The sequence below is a fragment of the Microcebus murinus genome, chromosome 17, assembly GCF_040939455.1.
Source record: "Microcebus murinus isolate Inina chromosome 17, M.murinus_Inina_mat1.0, whole genome shotgun sequence".
NCBI lineage: Eukaryota > Metazoa > Chordata > Mammalia > Primates > Cheirogaleidae > Microcebus > Microcebus murinus.
The window spans coordinates 36303988-36325324 of NC_134120.1; the positions used below are offsets into that span (position 1 = coordinate 36303988).

Here is a 21337-nt window from a genome sequence, read left to right on the forward strand (position 1 = left end):
TGGCCTGTGGGCTAAGAGAGTCCTCTGCATTCTTTTGCAATTAGTGTGCTAAGTTCTGATTGGTAGATTGGCAGGGCATTCCTTCCTCTCCCAGGTATGGCAGTCACTTGGGACAGAATTAAGGTGGGGCAGCACCAAGATGGGGGGGGGCACCCTTGTCCTTCTTCTCAGGTGGGGCAATTGCTCAAGGTAGCATCAAAGGCAAGACATCCACTTTCATTCCCAGGAGACCCTGAATCCCTCGCTATCTACCTACCGATTACTCAAGGGAAGCAAAAATAAATAGATTGAAGTTCCAGATTTTGAAAAGATTGAAGACAATGGCAATAAGTGAACACTGAGCAACTCTGAGAGTCAATGCATATTATTCTACATATTCAGTGATAAGTGTCTCCAACAACTATGGTCCAATAAAAATACAATAACGCTAATGTCAGTAAAAGCTGTTTTTAATTTTCTCTCATATATGACAAAAACAAAACGAGCTTTGTTTTCATAAAAAATTAAGGATACTTTCTGTTCATTACAACAGAGCCTTTGCATGGAGGAGAAATTATTTGTAACCACAAAAGAGCTAACTTATTCTAGATTTTGGAAAGAAAACAAAGATGTTAAAGAAGATAAAAATGTGAAAAGCTAAGTTTTTCCTAAAAGTGCTGAGTTGAGATAAAGGGATGTTAGAATAATTGGGGCGATGTACATAAAGAGCATATTTTTAGAAACAGAAGCAAGGGAAGGACTGTAGTGATGACATGTTAAATCGTTGAGGCCAGGTCATTAAATTTTGGAAGGATCAAATTCATTGAGCAGGGGAGAGTTGACAGTTTATAAACAAAGTATTTCTATTTTATTTGCCCACATAATCAGCCAGTCCATATTTTTCCACAAATGGAAGTTTCATATTGCAGAGTCTCAGCAAACCTCAACTCCAGCTTAGACCCAGGAAGATCTTGTCTTTCATGCATTAATTCTGAGCAAGGAAATTGGAGTTTGGGGTTTGTTTAGAAAGGGTGGGAGTCCTGCCTGAGCTTACTTCTTTAAATACTCACCCTGACCACTTGTGCACCAGCTTCATGAGAAGGAGCTCTACCAATTATGTTTGGCTAAAACCATTAATTCATTGTATCATGTAATTTTAGGTGAAAAATACCTTATATATATATACCAACACATTAATGTATTGAGTGAGAAATCAGAGGTCTAGAGACTGAACAGTTTTAACTAAAGATGCACAGTTAATTATCAGTCATGTCAAAAAAAATGAATGAACATTGATACTTGATTCAGTGATCTTTTGATTAAATAATGCTGTCTCCTTATGCTGGGTAAAATTTTTTAAAATGGAAAGTTTTTACTTATGCCCTACCTCCACTGGAATAAAAACAGTACTAAGAACTTCCTGAATTCTGGTTCTATCTTGTACTACTTACGATGTCAGGTCTTTTACAGATTTTGGTGCAAATTTAATTTCATAGTATTTCATTCCCCCTACTTTACTATATGTAAAACCTTAATCCTAAACCACAGGAATGTCATGGAAATTAATAAGTATTCACAAAATAAGTTGAGTTGCACAGTCAAGAAAATAGAAAATGAATCATTGCTATCCTTCCTTCCCCCACATTTAATGAGGCAAAACAAATGTTTGACTATAACAGCAACTGCTTGCTTATTAAATGTCTATCAAAGTCTTATTTCTAGATAGAAGGACAGAATACCCTTATCAAGATATTTGGATAAGAGATAAATAGACAATTTTCACCACCTTGTTCTATGGGCCTTTGACTATTACAGAGTTGAAAATACATATCTATGTATGTGTTCCCCCAAGGTCAACTGAAATGAGAACATCACACTGTTGTCATTGAGACACTGCAGATATTTTGTGTCTCCCATTTAAGGTCACTGATTGCAACTATAATCCAACCCAATAGAGTCCTTAGAGTCAAAAGGACTGCAAGTAAGCACTTTGGTAGAGTTTCATGGACAACTTTGCTGTGCTTCTGCAACCTTCAGTTGATCTGGGACATGCCAGGATTAGAATCACTGAGGCACATCGGACTGAGTGGATTTTATGATGAGTACAGCTTGAATGCTATAGTGAGAACATCAATCACTCTTCGCATGAGACTCCAATTTTCAGAAATGGAAGGTAGAAAATGAGGTTATTATGAGGATGAAGGAGACCGGCTTTTATTTTTTTCAGCAAGAGAAACTCATGCTGGATTTAAGAAAGAACTTCTCCAATGCAGGAGTAGTTGGATGTTATTTTACATTGGAAGATGTGGGATCTCTTTGAAGGGAGTATTGAAAATATATTTCAAAATTATTTTTCAAGAGTTCAGGACCTATTTAGAAACAAATGGATTAACTCTCTCCTTTTTCTTTTTCTTTTTTTTTTCAATGCTTAGTTGTGATACTATGGAACTCATTAACTTTTTAACTTTGCTTGAAATTTCATTCTGGCATCTCAGATTCATTTTTATTTGTTGCAGTATTAAGTCATAAATGATTATTTTATTTTAGCTTTTACATTTTTTGAAGATTTGTTCTATAATTTTCTGACATACTTATCAACCTCTTTATTAAAGAAATTTTAGCTCTAAGAATGCAGAATATTTTTTGCATACCTTGAACGTCAAGGTTTACTACTCTCTCTCTATAACTATGAACTAATTTCCTCCGTCTTTTATCTTTAGAGGTAAATAAAGGTATTTACTTTGGCTACCCATGTCGACGTCGCAGCTGTGCTATAGTAAAAATCCCAGCACCATGTGTCAACAAAATGATTTCACACATCCAAGATGTGGAGTCCAAAATACAGGAGCATTTAAAAAAGGTAAGAGACTTATATAAAATGCTGACATCTTTGTAAGCTCTATAGAGCCTGTAAGGGTCTGTTACTTTAAAAGTCCAAGGAAACTTGTTGATTTTTTAAAATTATAATTGAAATACTTTTTAGAATGTTTGCCCAGTTGCATAATTTACTAGTTTAGACATGTTTTTGATAGTTTCAATTCGCAAGAGTGAAACGACCTTATTAAATAGATTTTTCACCCCACCAATTTGGTCTTTTTCCAGAGGCAAGCATGCTAAGTAATAATTTCCATAAGCCAACTAGCAAATTAAATAGTATTTACATACTTTTGGGGGACACTAAGCTGATTGAATGATTAGATGACTAAATTGGTGAATAAAAGGACTATGAGCCCTTTTTAATGAATTATCTCTCTTTCTAAAGAAACACATAATAGATCTGTTGAAAGAGAGTGAAACAATTCTTTCTTTGCCTATTTAACCTATTAAAGTTTTCCTTTATTATTCTGAAGGAAGTTCAGTCTTGAAGTCACTGTAGCTTTCAATTATTTTCAAAGGATAACTAGGAATGCCAAGAAAACACACACACACACACACACACACACACACACACACACACACACACACACACAGATTCTTATAACTTTTATTAGGCTTACATTTCTGAGCAACTAATGCAGAATTATACTGCCCAAACGGGGATAAGTTTGCTAGAGACCTGCGCTATTTCTTTTTCTTAACCACTGTTAATGAATCTGGCTCAGAGAACATTCTGATGGCCACTCAAATGGCCACAAATTCTTAAGTCTAAGATGTCATCATCATCTCCTTTGAGAGGTATTAGAGTACAGCCATTAAGAGGATTTGTTCTGTGAAGTTTGGATTAGGTTGAGGGGCTGCATTCAGGGATCCAGAGGGCTATATGTGGCCTTGAGGCATGGCTTCCATACCGCTCCACAGGCTGCGGACATGTTCTGTGACCTTAGATGGGAATGGAGAGATAATGACATTGTGTTAGAACAAGTGCCAGCAAATGATATAAACTCAACACATTTGCCAATGTTATTTATATCATTCCATATCAATATTATATTATCTCTATTGCTTCTATATTTCTCCAAATCAGAATACCCCTTCAGAAAATGCTTTACAGGGGACAGGACTGAGGGTGTCCTGGGCCTCTAAGACTAGGTCAAGCAAATAGTGAGAAAAGAATATATTTTTATTGATATGCTATGCTGTACACTTCATATATGTCTTAATTAACAATTATCCATGTTGTTACATGATGAAAATATATTCACAGGGATTTTAGTAAGTAATTATAACAGCTACCATGTGTTAAGAACCTAATATAAGTCAGACACCATGTCGTGTCTGTTAGACCTCACAAAAGTACTGTTGAATGGTTATGGTTAAACCTCATTGATAGACAGGGAAATAGTAATTTAAAATAAGTCAGCAACTTGTTCAAGATCACAAGGCGGAACTAAAATTCCAACACACTGTCTGTTATCAAAGCTCATGTTCTTTCCCCAGTCCCATTTGGGGCTTTGAATAGTTGATAAACAGCCAAACACTAGGGATAATGGGCTAGCTAAAAGATTTTCTTAGATAAAATAATTTGCAAAATAAGCCAAGATATTTTATTGCTTATCTTCAGGAAAACTGAAAAAAGGAACTTTTCTCATGTAAATATATTATAAGCCAACTGAATAAATGGAAAAGCTCTAGAAGGAAAGCTCACAGGCAGACTTGTTTAGTGCTGTCTTCTGGTGCCCGGTTCAGTGCCAAATATGCAGTAGACAATTAATTAATGTTTGTTGAATGAAAAAAATCAGAGAGAACCTGAGGCAGAACCTTTCTTTTCTAGATACATCTGAGGCACCTATCCACCCAGTATTATAAGAGCTATTATGTACTGAATGTCTGCTATTTTCTCAGCATTTGATATTATAAATATCTATTTTTCCATTTGTCCTTTTCAGGAATCCTACTTTATAGGTGAGAATTCTAGGACTTAGATAAGTCAAAATAATTTACATTTCATCACACAGGCAGTGAACATTAGAGCTGAAATTTGAATTTAATTCCATCTGATTCCAGTGCCCAGAATTTGAACTTAGTTCCACCTGATTCCAAAGCCCATCCAGCCTCTATTTTATATCTCCAAAGAGTAGAGACCTTAATCCTCATGACAGAGAGTTAGTTGGCATTTTGACAAGAAACACACAAAATAAAAATGTTAGGTAGTACACTTCTAGACAAAAACTACAATAATGATAATGTGTTTATAAGTAAATAAATATGATATTTTATCTGAAAGGAGGTTTATGGTAAGATAAATACAAATAAAAACTTTTTTAAGTTGCTAGGTTATTTTGTAGATTTTCTATTTTCTAAATTAAAAACAATTATTTTGTTTTATTATTGACTATGTAGTTGGTTAGATTTGTTAGTGCTGAATTGGTTAATAGACAATATTTGCTTATGTTTCTCATGCTGTATTTTATGTTTAGGTCACCACATGCTTGGTGATTACCAGTGGGAGCCTTCACTCCAAATTCCATTGTAATCTATCTCCATGATGAGTTGCACAAAAAAAATTTCTTATTTTGAGTTACAGGTTATCTGAATTCCTTTGGATTTTAAGATTAAGAGTCAAAACAGACAACTAGCTTCATTATCTCTCTAAATTTCCCAAATCTCACACTTTAAGTCTGTAATTGTTGAAAAGTTTGGTGCAACAATGAGGACAGGCTGATCCATGAATGCTCCAGGGGGTGTTTGCCCAAGTATAGTTTTATTTAAACCCCTCCTGCTGAAGCCTCCAAATCTGAAAACATAGCTGATATAATGCTATTGACTTTGACTCTGTTCATTCTATACACTTCACCTGTTATAGTTGAATTTTTCTCTCTGAATGGGAAGAGTGCATTTATGGTGGGATTGGGGTGGGGTCAAGGAGAGAGACAGAGTGAAGCTCTCTCTAGGCCAACTGTTTTTCCTCCTTTTTAAATTTGCAACAATTTCTCTTTTGTCTAAATTGTGTTTCTCTACAAAGTGCTTGGTTTTTATCTTTTAATAGTTTTATTGAGATAATTTATACACTATAAAGTTCACCAGTTAAAGTGTACAAATCATATATTTACAGAGTTGTGTAACCATTATCATAATCATAAATGACATATTATATGATCCTACTTATGTGAAACTGTCTAAAATAGGCAAATAGGTAAGAGATAGAAAGCAGATTTGTGGTTTGCTAGGCCTGGTACTAACTACTGACAGGCATGGGGTTTCTTTTAGGGATGTTGCTTGTTTGTTTTTAACCAGGGCAGGTCTTTATTAGATAAAATTCTGTAATTAATTGTAAAGCTGGCATCTACTTAGGGTATGAAATATATTTAAATGAGTGAAAGATTAATCTTTCTTGGATCAACCATTGCAATTCACTTGTCCACAGTGTTTTCCAGTGTAGTCAAAATGAACACCGTTGAGCCCATGATTCACAATAATGCATTAGCCATAAACTTGTTCATTCACCTTCAGCAGTTTAATTGCAATTTGATTTTTTTTTCAATTTCAGAGTATTACGGGGGTATAAACGCTTTGGTTACATAAATTGCCTTTGTACCACCCACGTCAGAGCTACAAGCATGCCCATCCCCCAGGCAGTACACACTGCATCTGTTAGGTGTGAATTTACCCACCCCTGCTCCCCCTCCCACCTGCCTTATACCCTGTGAATGTTACTTCCATATGTTCACATTAGTCTTCATTGATTAGTACCAATTTAATGGTGAGTACATATGGTGTTTGTTTTTCCATTCTTGTGATACTTCACTTAGAAGAATGGGCTTCCAGCTCCATCCAGAATAATACAAGAGGTATTAGTTCACCATTGTTTTTTGTGGCTGAGTAGTACTCCATGGTGTACATGTGACACATTTTATTAATCCACTCATGTATTGATGGGCACTTGGGTTGTTTCCACATCTTTGCAATTGTTAATTGTGTTACTATAAACATTCTAGTACAGATGTCTTTTTTATAGAAAGTCTTTTTCTCCTTTGGGTAGATACCCAGTACTGAGATTGCGGGATAAAATGGTAATTCTACTTTTAATTTTTGAGGTATCTCCATACTACTTTCCATAGAGGTTGAACTAGTTTGCAGTCCTACCAATAGTGTATGAGTGTTCCTACCTCTCCACATGCATGCCAACATTTGTTGTTTGGGGATTTTTTGATAAAGGCCATATTCACTGGAGTTAAGTGATATCTCATTGTGGTTTTGATTTGCATTTCCCTGAAGATTAGAGATGGTGAGCATTTTTTTAAATGTTTGTTGGCCATTTGTCTGTCTTCTTTTGAAAAGTTTCTGTTCATGTCCTTTGCCCACTTTTTAATCAGGTTGTTTGAGTTTTTTCCTTGTTGATTTTCCTAAGTTCTATGTAGATTCTTGTTATCAACCCTTTATCAGATCTGTAGAAAGCAAATATTTTCTCCCATTCTGTATGTTTTTTAGAATATTTTAGACTTACAGAGCAATTGGGAAAGTAGCACAGAATTCATATATATCTTGGATCCAGTTTCCTTTATTTTAATATCTTATAGTAATATGATATCTTTGTTACAATTAATGAACCTTGCTAACACTTGTTATTTTACATTTTAAAATTATAGTCATCATAATAAGTATAAAGTGATAATCTCATTATGGTTCTGATTTGTGTTCCTAATAACTAAAGATGGTGGAGTATCTTTTCATATGCTTTGAACCCTGTAGTAAAGTTTTCATTTTAGTTATTGTAATTTTCAGCACCAGAATTTCTATTTGGTTCCTTTTCCCCCTAATTTCTATCTCCCCATTGATATCTTCTGTTCATTGAGACATTGTTCTCCTTTACTTCTTTGCTCATGGTTTCCTCTAACTCTTTGAGAAGATTTAAGACAGTTGATTACATTCTTTGTTTAGCAAAATCAATGTCTGGGCTTCCTCAGGAATGACTTTGGTCAGTTTATTTTATGTTTTTTCCTATGAATGTACCATGTTTATGTTTCTTTCTGTGCTGTGTTATTTTGTTGTGGTAGTGGAACAAAGGATATTTTGGTAATGTGGCAGCCTTCACAGTCAGATTCTCCTTTCCCAAGAGTTTGCTATTGGTGACTTATGAGAGCTGCAGGCATTCATTCATTTAATGACTTTTCAACACTATTTTAGCAACAACTGTATTCCCTGTCATGTATAGGCACTAACGTCTCTGTTATCTGAGTGTTCAATCAGTGATCTGACAGGAATATCCTCAAATGCCTGAGCAAAAACAAACAAAACTTTCCCAGTCTTCACAGCTTGGCTTTAAGCTCAGGCACTCTTCACTATCAACAGCTCTTACTCAGCCTTTATCTCTACTACATGCAGCTCATAGATCTGCCAGAGGTGCAAGCTTCAAGTCTTCTCTGAGCATGGATCTGGTCTTACACGTGTGTGTTGCTTTCCAGTTTCCAGATATACAAGGTAGCCTTCTGAGCCATTATTCATTCCCCCAAAAAACTTCCTCCTTGGCCCCTTCCACCCTGGGCTTTGGGGTCTGTTTGCAGCTTACTCCATCCTCTGCTCCTTGCCCAAGGAGGTACAGGTAGTGTATATGTTTAAATCCTTTGACAAACTCCAATACCCCTCAGAAAGCCATTCCAGTCCAAGGATGAGAGGTGAAACAAAAGTCAGCTTCAGTGCAGTCCCTCAGGGCACTGTCAGATAGGCCAAACTGCAAACCCCAGTTATACTTTAAGTGGTCTGTATTAACCCTGGCACCAGTATTCTGTACCAGAAATATGGACTGCTGTTTCAAGTCACCACCACCATGTCAGAGAATGGGACATGGAAGACAGGAAAGCAAAAATGCTGCAACAGTATCTTACCAACATTCACTCATTAAACTTCATTAAACACTGCCCTGTTTGCTGTAATTTTAAAAAAATTAGATGCCAGGCTTCTGAAAAAGCAAATCTGTCAGTGCGTACTAATGTAATGGTTGTTTTAGTGAAGGGACTGATTCTTTGAGCACCCTGCGCCACCATTTTCAGTGACATTACTCCAGCCATATCCAGCCTGGAGTATGGATATTTTTTATTCATATCCTTCTTTAGTTTAGGCATATCAGTCTGCTGTAGGACCATATCTTTAACATTCTTAGATGCCATTCTAAAGAGCCAAGTAGCGTAACATTCTGTAGGCACCTTCCTTAAATTTTCTGTTTCTTATGTCAAATCTTTCCAGCCAGCAAGATTTTTAAAGAAATGTCCTCACGATGAACAGCAAATCAAGCTCGTGGCTATAAAACACTTTGTTAAAATATCAGTAATATGTAAGGTGGTGCCCAATAGACTTTATAAAGTCTATTAGGTTTCTAAATACCTTGACATGTTCAAAGTACAGAAAGATACAGCTCATAAAGAGTTATGGCTTTACCTTTTAGGACACAAAGTGAACTGCAGTAAGATTCACAGAAGATCTACAATGTTTTTAATAGCATTGTATTAAGAAAAAAAGCACTAGTGATTTGAATTATAAGGGATGAAGGTGGTTTAAAATAAAAAGACACCATTCACCACTTTAGTGGTACAAAGACTTTTCAGTTTAATCACCCTCTAATGAGTAGACTAGCCACTAAATTATCTATTCACAGCACATAAAGAGGACTACTAAAAACTATAACTAATTAACTAATAAAATAAAATTAGTCACATTATTAAAATATATCAGACATATTCATTATATTAATATATGTGTCCTTGAATAATATTACATTCTGAAACATAGTAAAAGACAAAGCAATTAGAAGATATTCATTCATTCAGTCATTTACTTTAACATACTAACAATGATTTGATGCTTTTAAATTTAAATGTTACATAAGATATTTTTTCCTCCAACTGAATTATCTTTTTGTTCCCCCTGGGAAGTCCCTAATCTTATCTGCACCTCTCATAGCAATAAATCACCTTCTCTCGTGTACTGTGATGAGCTGATTCCCACTAAATTGAGAATTTTCTCTAGGCTCAGGCCTGGCCTTTTTACTCAGTATTGTAGCAAATGATATATGGTCAATAAATAATTGGAAATAATTGAGTTCCCCATTTCAATTTTGCATTGAGTGCATCTATACAAGAATAAATCATCACTATATTCTAATATCTAATTTTTATATACAGAGATCCCCTAGAAAAGTTTAAAGAATCATTTGCACATCAAACATGAAACGCAGCATTTGGGCTATATTTTTATTCTCAGTTTCAGAAGAATGAATTAAGCTTTTTCTTATATTTCTGTTTTTTATTTTCCCTCTTTATTCAGTTTAATTGATTTTATAACTATTTGAGTTTCTCTTAAATACAAAGAATGAGAAGCTTGAAGTTTTTGAAGCCTAATAATTTTATAATTTTGAGAATTTTGAGAAATACTCAAGGTGATACAGCAATTTAAAGAACAGAGAGATAGATGGAAATTTTCAAATGAAATTAGTGTTTTAAATAATGACAGAAGAAAAATAACCAGTAAATATACAAAATTACTTTGTGTCAGTTCTTACTTTACTTTTTTAAAACCTTCTCTCATCTTGACTTCATTCTAGTCTCTCTTTTCGCCAAGATGTCTCTGAAGAGTTTTATGCTAAAATCCTTTCTCAATTAAATACATTCTTAGTGACTACTTGGATTCCAGCAATTGCCACTTTTTTGAATATGCTAATGATTCTTAATTCTCTGACTTAAGCTTCGATCTCCTGCCTAGCAGATTATATTTCTATCTGCTTGCCAAACATCTCCACCTGAATTTCTTACAATAACATTTCTCCTTCATCATACTGACTTGCCTTACTCAGTTGAGCAACAGCACAATGCACTCAATCACACATGGTGAGAGCATCCAAACCATCTTCGATGTGGAACTCTCTTTCAATCAACCCTTTCACTTAGTCATGAGGTTGTGATAACTCTGTCTTTGGAATTTCTTACAATTCTTTCCTGTCCTCTTTAGTTTCATTGCCATGATTATAGACATAGTATTCAGTATTAATACGCCATATTTACAAATGTTTCAAAATACAAAAGGAAATTCCTAACATGAAGTTAAATTTTTCTAATTTTTACAGTGGAAAATAGAAGGTTTGATGAATACTTTCTTTGTCTCAAAAATAAAATTTAAATACTTGAAATATTTGGTAATAATTTCCAATTGAAATACAGAGTTAAAAATACAGATTCAATGAAAATGTTAGAGGTATCAAGTAAGAATTTGTGGGCAATGTTGTTTAGACCTATAAATAAATGAAGTGTTTCATTTTTCCCTATAAAGTGATAATTTTTTAAACTAGGTCCAGTTTGACAGTTTTAGGCCCCCTCCAACCTCTGTTACTTTTTACTCTTCTGAAAAAGACAGAAATAAGAATATAGGGGATTTTGGAGTTTGTTGGATATAATTTATTATATTAGATTTAAAAAAAATTTTTTTTTTGAGACAGAGTCTCACTTTGTTGCCTAGGCTAGAATGAGTGCTGTGGCATCAGCCTAGCTTACAGCAACCTCAAACTCCTGAGCTTAAGCGATCCTACTGCCTCAGCCCCCAAGTAGCTGGGAGTACAGGCATGTGCCACCATGCCCGGCTAATTTTTTCTGTATATATTAGTTGGCCAATTAATTTCTTTCTATTTATAGTAGAGATGGGGTCTTGCTCTTGCTCAGGCTGGTTTCGAACTCCTGACCTTGAGCAATCCACCTGCCTTGGCTCCCAGAGTGCTAGGATTATAGGCGTGAGCCACCACTCCAGGCCTGTATTAGATATTTAAATCAGAGCTTCTAAATAACACAAATATTTGTGACAATAAATGAAATTTCAAGATTAATTATAATCAGGCATTTTATTTAAAATAACAATTTAAAGTGACTTGGAGAGATTATTAAAACTATATTTCAAATAGGCAGTTATGAATTTAGTAATGCTTCAGATTTGTCTCCTGTATTGTAGGTCTTCCCTATGTTGATCATTTCAATATCCCAAATAAATAGTACTTAAATACTAGGTACCTGAAATTTTGTTGCCTCACATAATTTTTTCTTATTTCTTCCTTACTTCTACAAAAAATGTTGGTAGGGTAATGTTTTGATATAGTACCCTAAAATGTTTCTCCATAATAAATTATACTCTACTTAGAAAAATTGGGGTAATCTATTTTTATCTTTATAAAACAAATCATCTTCTATTACAGTATTAAAAGGATCAAACTGAGAATATTAATTAAGCATTACTCACTTGTTAAGGACTTTAAATTTTTGATATAATTATGTCACAATTCATTGAAGTGCCTCTTAACCAATTTCCTCCTGACTCTCTTGTGATACTTCAACTTCAAATGGCTTCTTAGAACTGTCATATAAATCAACCTGATGTAGGTTTCTGCATTATGCAGGACTCTCAGTTGCCAGTTTCTAAAACCAAGGGATAGCATTTTCCTTATAATCCAGTAGTTTAGAATCCATTAATATGCTCACTAAAGGTTCATTTTCTTCTCTGCAAAATGCCTGTTTATCTTTTGCCCATTTTCTTTCAGATTTACTTACATTTTCTTATTGACTTGTAAGAACAACTTATTACCTTGATTAAGTTATACATGTTGTGATTAGTAAAAAGGCTCTTAGTTTTAATGCAATTAAATTTATCATTTTGCCCTTATTTTAAGTGTTTAGGTCTTATTTAAGAAATCTTTTCATAATGCAGTCATATAAAATTTTCCATTATATCTTCTAAAATTTTAGGCTTTTATTTGAAATTTAACAATGGGAAACTAGTTTTTTTTCATGTAAGAATGGACTAGGTATCTAATTTTATTTTTTAAAATAAGGAAAATTATTTTTCTCAATATTGATTTTATTGCAAATACAGTGATTTCCAAGAAATCATCTATGCCATCTATCATCAATTTTCATATATGATTTTATCTATTTCTGGCTTCTCCATCCTACTGGTCAATTTTACCTCCCTATTTTTATACCTTATTTTACTAATTTCCATGCTTTATAATATGTTTTGATATCTGGTATAGTAGTTCTTTGTTTTTCCTTTTTGGAGTTCTTTGAGTATTGTTGGTATATTGCTCTTCCATATAAATTTTAGAATAAGTTGTCACATTACATGAAAAAAAACCACTGGGTTTTTCAGAAGAACTGCATTCATTAGTTTTTTATTATGTAGATGAACTTAGTCTCTTTCAGAGTTTTTTAGATTCCACTGAATCTATTATACTATTAGCAGAAGAAAATTCCAACAGTATAGCAAATGCCACAGCTTGTTTAGAGGAAAGGATTGGGTAGGAGACAATGGGGAATACAAGCAAATTGATGACTATAATATTGTTTAATTAGCGGTTTTGTGACATATTTACTTAATATAATTTATGTATATGTATGTATGTAATCGTGCATGCATGAGCACAGATATAGATAAATATATACATAATTAGCATGTCGTTTCTCATGCTTTTTGGCTATTTGCATTTAATTTTCTATTAATCTGCTCATATATTTTTTAAAATTTTTCTCTTATTTTTATATATCTATACAAATGTTGATTATAATCTTATTTTCTATATAATTGCAATTAGCTTTTCTGCTTGTACGAGTCATTTAACTTAGTCATTTTTTCATATAGAAATTTGAATGTAGCCAGATAAGTTGTATTATAAATTCTGGGATGTTTGTATTGTTTAAAAGTATCTTCCTCATATAAATATTATTAAAATGTTTTATTATTTCATATTTTTTTAATTTTTGTATTTAGATCTTTTAAACTATCTGAAGTTTGTTTACAGGATGAAGCAGATACAATACTGTCTTTTGCAAATAATTATTCACATTACTCTAATATCATTCATTTAATTATTTTCCATCTCCATTTATTTGACATGAACATTTTATAATAATGAAATCATAACTTATTGAAATCATAACTTATTCTATTTCATATTTGGATATTGACATTCTTGTACTAAATTTTCTTTTTTTTAACATTATAGAGAAAAGAGACATATGCCTTATATTATTATTATATTTACTTTTGTTCATTCCAATATTTTTGTTAGATTTGAAGTAAATTTTCTTACTTTTAACACTCCAATTTTTCTTCACATATTTATGTACTCTTCATTGTCTTTTGTATATGTATAGACCAGACTGATTAATGATCATTAGCATATATTTTTTGTTTTTTTGTTGGTTTCTTTGTTTTTTTAATAGCTGTCAGAGTTTGCTTATGTCAAAAGCTTTTTCTAGTAAATAGAAAATTTTACTTGTACTCTTTGTAAATAAGAGGTAATATGTTCAGGCAAGAAAATCAGGGCCTCTAATTTTGCCAGATAAGCTTACTTTTGATTTGTCATTTTAGAATATTTCACTCCTGGTTGAATCTGCCCTTGTTTTCTCTCACTTGTTTATATTTATTGTGAGATTCTACTAGTTACTCAGGCTGTATTTTGTTTCTCTGTAGAACAATAACCTCCATGCTGGATGACTGGTTATCATAGGTAGATCTTCAGTGTGGTTAGAGAGCTCTTTTCCTGGCAATGACTAGAAAGCAACTTTTCAGCCACATATTCTAGATTCTGTGGATGGACTGCAATAAGACTGACTGGCCCATCTCATCCACAGGCAGTCCTTCAATATTTACATTGATTGTTACCGGCTTATCCTCACAAACTGGGAATTCCTCATGAGCCATAAAGAAGCCTTTAATATATCCTGAGATCTTTTCCGTTTGTCTATTTTGAGCATTTTTCTTTGCTCTATTTTTACTATCTGTCTAATCTGATCACTTTCTATTTCTGGAAATTCTTCTAAAATATCTATTTCACTGATTTTATTATTTTATGTTTTCTGTGTTTTTGTACACACACACACACACATACATATATATATATATATATATATATATATATATATATATATATATATATGTATATATATACTCATCACCACATAGGACATTTTGGTCAACGATGAGCCATATATACAATGATGGTCCCATAAGATTACAATATATATTTTTATTGTACTTTTTATATATTTAGATATGTTTAGATACACAGTTACTTACCATTGTCTTAAAATTGCCTGCAGTATTCAGTACAGTAATATGCTATACAAGTTTGTGGTTTAGGAGCAATACCATATGGCCTAGGTATATAGTAAGAAGTAAGATATAGTATCTAGGTCTGTGTAAGTATAGTCTATGATATTTGCACAATGATGAAATTGCCAACAAAACATTTCTCAGAATGTATCCCTGTCATTACATGACATGGGACTATGGATATATATATATATATATATATATATATTTTTTTTTTTTTTTCAGATGATTTTGGTAGGCATGGGAATTGAAGAGAAGTAATCACATATGCCAAATGTAATATCTTGAATTTGAGATGATCTATGAAACCCATAACATTCTGACTTTATGTTTTTGGTAATTTATGCTTCTTATGACCCAAGGGACTATTAGGATATATTTGTAGAACATGACCCCTGCCAAGGACTTTATAGTTCAGAAAAGGCATAATATCATGCAAAACTAAATATTTGTAAACCCATATATAATTTTGTGTTTACCACACTTTGGTAATACATTAAAATTCAACAGATATCATGGACTTCTGATTATATGCAATGTCTTTTGGGAATAATTGGCATTTTAACTGGCCCTTGACAAAGGGATAATATTTATTAATGGAATCACAGAGATAAAAGGTAAGTAAAATTAGATGGGAGTAATAATAAAAGGATAGAAATACGTAGAAGTATACACCTGTTTGGGTAACAACAGAAAGTATAATTAGACAACAATATAGTGACGTATGTGCTGTAGAGATTTGACAGTTTTATCAGTGAGTTCAAGTTTAAATTAAGTTTACCAACTGTTTCTTCAGATGTTTAAAATTTGATTTTTATTTAGATCTTTTATTTTGACAGTTTGAAACTTCTTTTGAAGAATGGTAAGAAACTTTCATGCTTTTATTGTTTTATTTTTAATGTTAAAAGTTCGATCACTGCTATAGTACAGTTTAGTTCAAAAGGAACAGGTAATTGAATGCAAGATTTTCCATATTAGATATTAAAATGTGTTTTTAAAAATATAAGAATTAGGATATCATTGAAAATGGCAGAATAGGGGTCTCCAGGGTTTGATCCCTCCACAAAAACAAATATAAAGCTTGCAAAATGTTGGTCAGAATCAACTTTTGCAGAAATCTGGAATCTACTCAAAAATTCACAACCACCCGGGGAAAATCTAATGAAGAAAGAAGCTGCTGCATTGCATTCATAGAGCACTGTGACATTTTAAATTCCCTGCTCACCATCTTTCAACCCACGGATTGGTGGTAGCTATGAAGAGAGCAATGCATACTTGTGGTGCAGATTGCTAGTACCAGAGAGAACAATAGGGACCTTATTCTGAAAGAATTGTGTTTGAGTGTTTTGACCTGTCTGACAGCTCCCTGAGGAACCAGCAAAAAAGACGTGTCTTTGTTTTGCCTGACTTGGAGCAATCACAGGGTTGGGGCTGCTTCCAGGCAATGTTTGCTAAAAGCATTTAAAGGCATATACTTGCCACAAGCAGCCTGAGGCTATGGATAACAGCTGGGACAAACATTAGACAGGCCAAAATGCCTGAGAAGAAAGAGTTTGGGAAAAGATACACAAGGGAATGGGGTTATTCAAAGCTCTCAATATATTGGGAAATTAAGAAGGACACATACGACTGGATGGCCTGTTATCTAAAAAAAAAAAACGAAAAGAAAAAAACTAATAATAAAATATAAAAAAATAATAACAAATATAAAATTTATATAAAAAAAGGACACAGATATAATGAGGGCTGGAAATATGCTCAGAAAAGACATGAGAAGACTCTAATCTTTTACTTCTAGCAGAACTTTAGGATTTGCACAGGGAGGAATTGAAGGCAAAAGCAGGATTGTAAACAGCCTGGATAAGCATTGAAGGAGTATTTTAACAAACACCCAATCTCCTCAGCAGTTATGGAGGAGTTGAGGAATGAGAAAGATAAAATAATATACTAAATAAATAGCAAAATGACAAAAATAAGTTCTTCCTTGACAGTAACTGATTTATATAAAATGTATTAATCTCTCCAATTAAGAGGTACAGAGTGGTAGAATGTATAAAAATACATGATCCAACTATATGCTATCTATAAGAAAATCATTTGAGATCCAAAGATACAAGTAGTTTGAAAGTGAAAGTATGAAAAAACATAATCAATGCAAATAGTCACCCCAAAAGAGCCAGGGTGGCTATACCAATATCATACAAAATGGACTTCAAATCAAAATTTGTTATAGAAGACAAAAAAGACTTGATATATTGATAAATTTGTTACTCAGTCAACAAGATATAAAAATTATAGATATACTCACTTGACAACATAACCTCAAAATACATGAAGAATACTAACACAGTTGAAGGGAGAAACAGACAGTTCTATAATAAGTGTTTGAGAATTCATTGCCCCACTTTGAATAATGGATAAAAGAACTAAACAGAACATCAGTAAGGAAATAGACTTGGAACAACCCTAGAACCAACTAGACCTACCACTTTATGTAGTACATTCCACCCAACAACAGTAGAAAACACACTCTTCTCATATACACATGAAACATTCTCTGGGATAGATTATATATTAGGCCATGAAAAATATCTCAATGAGTTTAAAAAGATGAAATCATGCAAGGTATCTTTTCTGACCCAATAGAATGAAACTAGAAATCAGTAACAGAAGGAAACCTAGAAATTTTACATATATGTGGAAATTAAACAAAATACTCTTTATAAATCAATGGATCAAAACAATAATCATAGGGGAAATTAGAAAACACATTGAGATAAATGAAAATGAAACCACAATATATACTAAAAGTTGACAATGCAACAAAAGTAGTACACAGAGGAAACTTTAGAGCTTATAAATGCTTACATTTAAAAAGAAGATCCCAAATCAAGTAACCTAACTTTATACATTAAATAACTAGATAAGGAAGAGTAAGCTAAACCCCAAATTAGCAAAGTGACTCAGGAAAAAGTAGAAAATCTGAACAGACCTATAAAAAATAAAGAGACTGAATGAATACTCAAAAACTTTCCAACAAAGAAAAGCCCAGAACCAAATAGCTTCATTGGTAAATTCTATTAAACATTGAAAGAATTAACATCAACCCTTCTCAAAATCTTTCAGAAAATAGAAGAGAAGGGGGAACACTTCTAACTCATTCTATGAAGACAGCATTAACCTGACACCAAAATCAAATAAAGATATAATAAGAAAACTGTAAACAAATATCTTTGTGAATATGCATACCAAAATCCTCAACAAAATACTAGCAACCTGAGTCCAGCAACATTATTATAAATGATAATCAAGTGAGATTTATTATCTTTGGAATGCAAGGTTGAGCATACAAAAATTAATTAATGTAATATCCTATGTTAATAAAATAGAGGAGAAAACCATGTGAACATCTCAATTGGTAGGAAAAACTTGTGACAAGCCAACATCTTTCATAATACTAGATTGTAATGGAACTTCCTAAACACAGTAAAGAACATTTATGAAAAACCTTTGGCTTATGTTGTGTTTACTTAATGGTGAAGAGTGGAAGTTTTCAACTTGAGATTAGGAGCAAGATAAGGATGCCTGCTCTTACCACTTTTATTCAACATTGGAACTGTTGTACATTGCTAGTGTATATAAAATGATTTAGACACTGTGAAAAAGTTTGTTGACTTTTCAAAAGTTGAAAACTAGAATTACCATATGATCCAGCAATTTCACTCCAAGGTGTATACACAGAAGTACTCAAAACAGGTGTTCAAACAAAAACTTGTATACAAATGTTCATAACATCAATATTATCAATAGCCAAAAGGTGGAAATAACCCCAAATCCATCAGTGGATTAATAGATAGGCAAAGCAAGTTTTATCTACACAATGGAATATTATTCCACTATAAAAATAAATGAAGTTCTTCTACATACTACAACATTAATAACCCTCAAAACTATTATGCTAAGTTATGCTAAGTTAAAGAAGACAGACACAAAGGTCACTTATTATATGATTCCATATTACCTGATTCCATTTATGTGAAATATCCATAATAGGTACATCCACAGAGACAGAGAAGATTAGTTGTTGCTAGGGACTAATGGGTTAGGGAAAGAGTAGAGATTGCTTAGTAAGTAGGAGTGTTCTTTTGGAGTGATGAAAATGTTTTGGAACTAGATAGGATGATGTTTGTACAACATTGGCAATGGATAACAATAAAATGTCACTAAAGTTTGTACTTTCAAATGGTTAATTTTATGTTATGCGACTTTTGCCTCAATAAAAAAGAATAGAAGAATTAACATAGAATTTCACTGGTTCAAGAATTAACTGAACTTTAGAAAAGAATACACAAAAATAGATCTAATTATGTATAATAATTTACCATATTATATAATTGGCATTAAAAGCCTACAGAGAAATCATTACTTACTAATTGATGCTGGAACAATTATGTTTAATTTTTTTAAAAAAACAAAGAAATAAGAAAAAATACATCACATTTTTCAACAAACACATTTTAAAATAAAAATTAAAACTAAATGAAGAAAATATAATTAATATTTCTCTAACCTTGGAATAGACAGGCTTTTCCAAATAAATGGTGGAACACCAAAAGACAAAAAATATACAGCCATTAGAAATATTAAATGGTAGTAAAATACACTGGATACAGTGACATGTAACTAAAGCAGGTTATAAAATTCCATGACTCTAATTTTATAAAAATTGAAATATCACTAGACTATTATATTCTACATAATCTCTGAAGAGAGTGAATGAATATGAATTATTTCATATTTATGATTTTTGGTATCTATACAGATTTCTTAAATTAATATGTAATACTTCTTTATCAGAAAATATTAATAATTTAATATCAATTTCAAAAAGAAATTCTCTGCTTTGTTTTGATACGAATTTTCTTATAATTTTGATCAGAGAAAAAATACTGCTTAAAAAATACAATGAAGGCCATTTTAAGATTCTAAAATAGTAGAATAGGACCAGAGAAATACTGATAATAAGAAATATTTTGTCATTCAACATATAGAACTCTAGGTATAAAGATACTTTAGAAAGGAAATGACATTTTAATTTAGATATTTTTCTAAAAGCTTCTTAATTTTAAATCTGAAATAGTACTTTTGCTCTTGTCATTTACATTGATTCCCCAGAAACTGCTAAACTGAAATTACAGAAATAGGTCACTCGGATTATTTTCAGTACACTTCCTTTTCCTTATTGAAACATGCTCTAGGAAAGACTAATGTCTTTAAAAAACCACAGCTTTAATATCCTCTAAAGAAATTTTGAGTTCAGGCGCCGGCAGCTCACACCTGTAATCCTAGTACTCACTCTGGGATGCCAAGGCGGGCGGATGGCTCAAGTTCAGGAGTTCGAAACCAGCCTGAGCAAGAGCGAGACCCTGTCTCTACTAAAAATAGAAAGAAATTAATTGGTCAATTAAACATATGGAAAAAATTAGCCGGGCATGGTGGCACATGCCTATCTATAGTCCCAGCTACTTGGGAGGCTGAGGCAGAAGGATTGCTTAAGCCCAGGAGTTTGAGGTTGCTGTGAGCTAGGCTGACGCCACGGCACCCTAGCCCGGGCAACAGAGTAAGACTCTGTCAAAAAAAAAAAAAAAAAAAAAGACAGAAAGAAAGAAATTTTGAGTTTCTATTAATTTACCATTAAGTATAAATCCCATTAACTGTTAGAATTTTGATTAGTCTTCTATCTGATAAGATTATCAAGTATAGAGAATTTCACAACAAATATTTAAAATTCGATGAAAGAGCACCTAAACATTTTTTACTAACTTATACAGCCCGTTTTTATTGATTAATTGCTTCTTTCCCATTATACAGGAGCAGAACTTCTTCCACAAAAGATCTGAAAGAAGATAGGGGTACTACTACACCAGTGGAAGAAGTCAAACCAGAAGAAAGGAGAGGTAAAACTGTTTCTTATACTTAAATAAATGTAATTCTATTTAAAAGTTCATTGGCTTTTTATTTAATATATTTCTAATTGTCACCATAATCATCTTTAAAAGGTTTATAATTCTTATGAGTATATAATAAAGAGTCCTCTGTATCATTTGATTAAGCATTCATTCAACAAATATTTATTAATGACTATTATATACCAAATACTGGTCTAGATACTGAATATATAATGATGGCTGTCCACCTCTCACAAAGTTAATGTAGTTGAGTGTTGTCCAGTAGAACTTTCTGTGATAATCAGTGTTCTGTATCTGTACTGTCCAATAGAAAAGCTACTGGCCACATATAGCTATTGAACACTTAACTTGAAATGTGGCTAGTGAGA

The 21337-nt window shown here is 32.7% G+C and overlaps 1 protein-coding gene across 2 annotated transcripts in view; it reads left to right on the top strand.

The window, feature by feature from the left end:
* The window catches only part of CCDC178 (coiled-coil domain containing 178), a 428206-nt gene that overhangs the window by 54190 nt on the left and 352679 nt on the right, over window positions 1–21337 (top strand). For both annotated transcript variants that reach the window (XM_012782579.3, XM_012782578.3), the window contains exons 5-7: window positions 2700–2839; window positions 15840–15862; window positions 20872–20957. In XM_012782579.3, the coding sequence (XP_012638033.1) occupies window positions 2700–2839; window positions 15840–15862; window positions 20872–20957 (249 nt within the window). The remainder of the gene's footprint in view (window positions 1–2699; window positions 2840–15839; window positions 15863–20871; window positions 20958–21337) is intronic.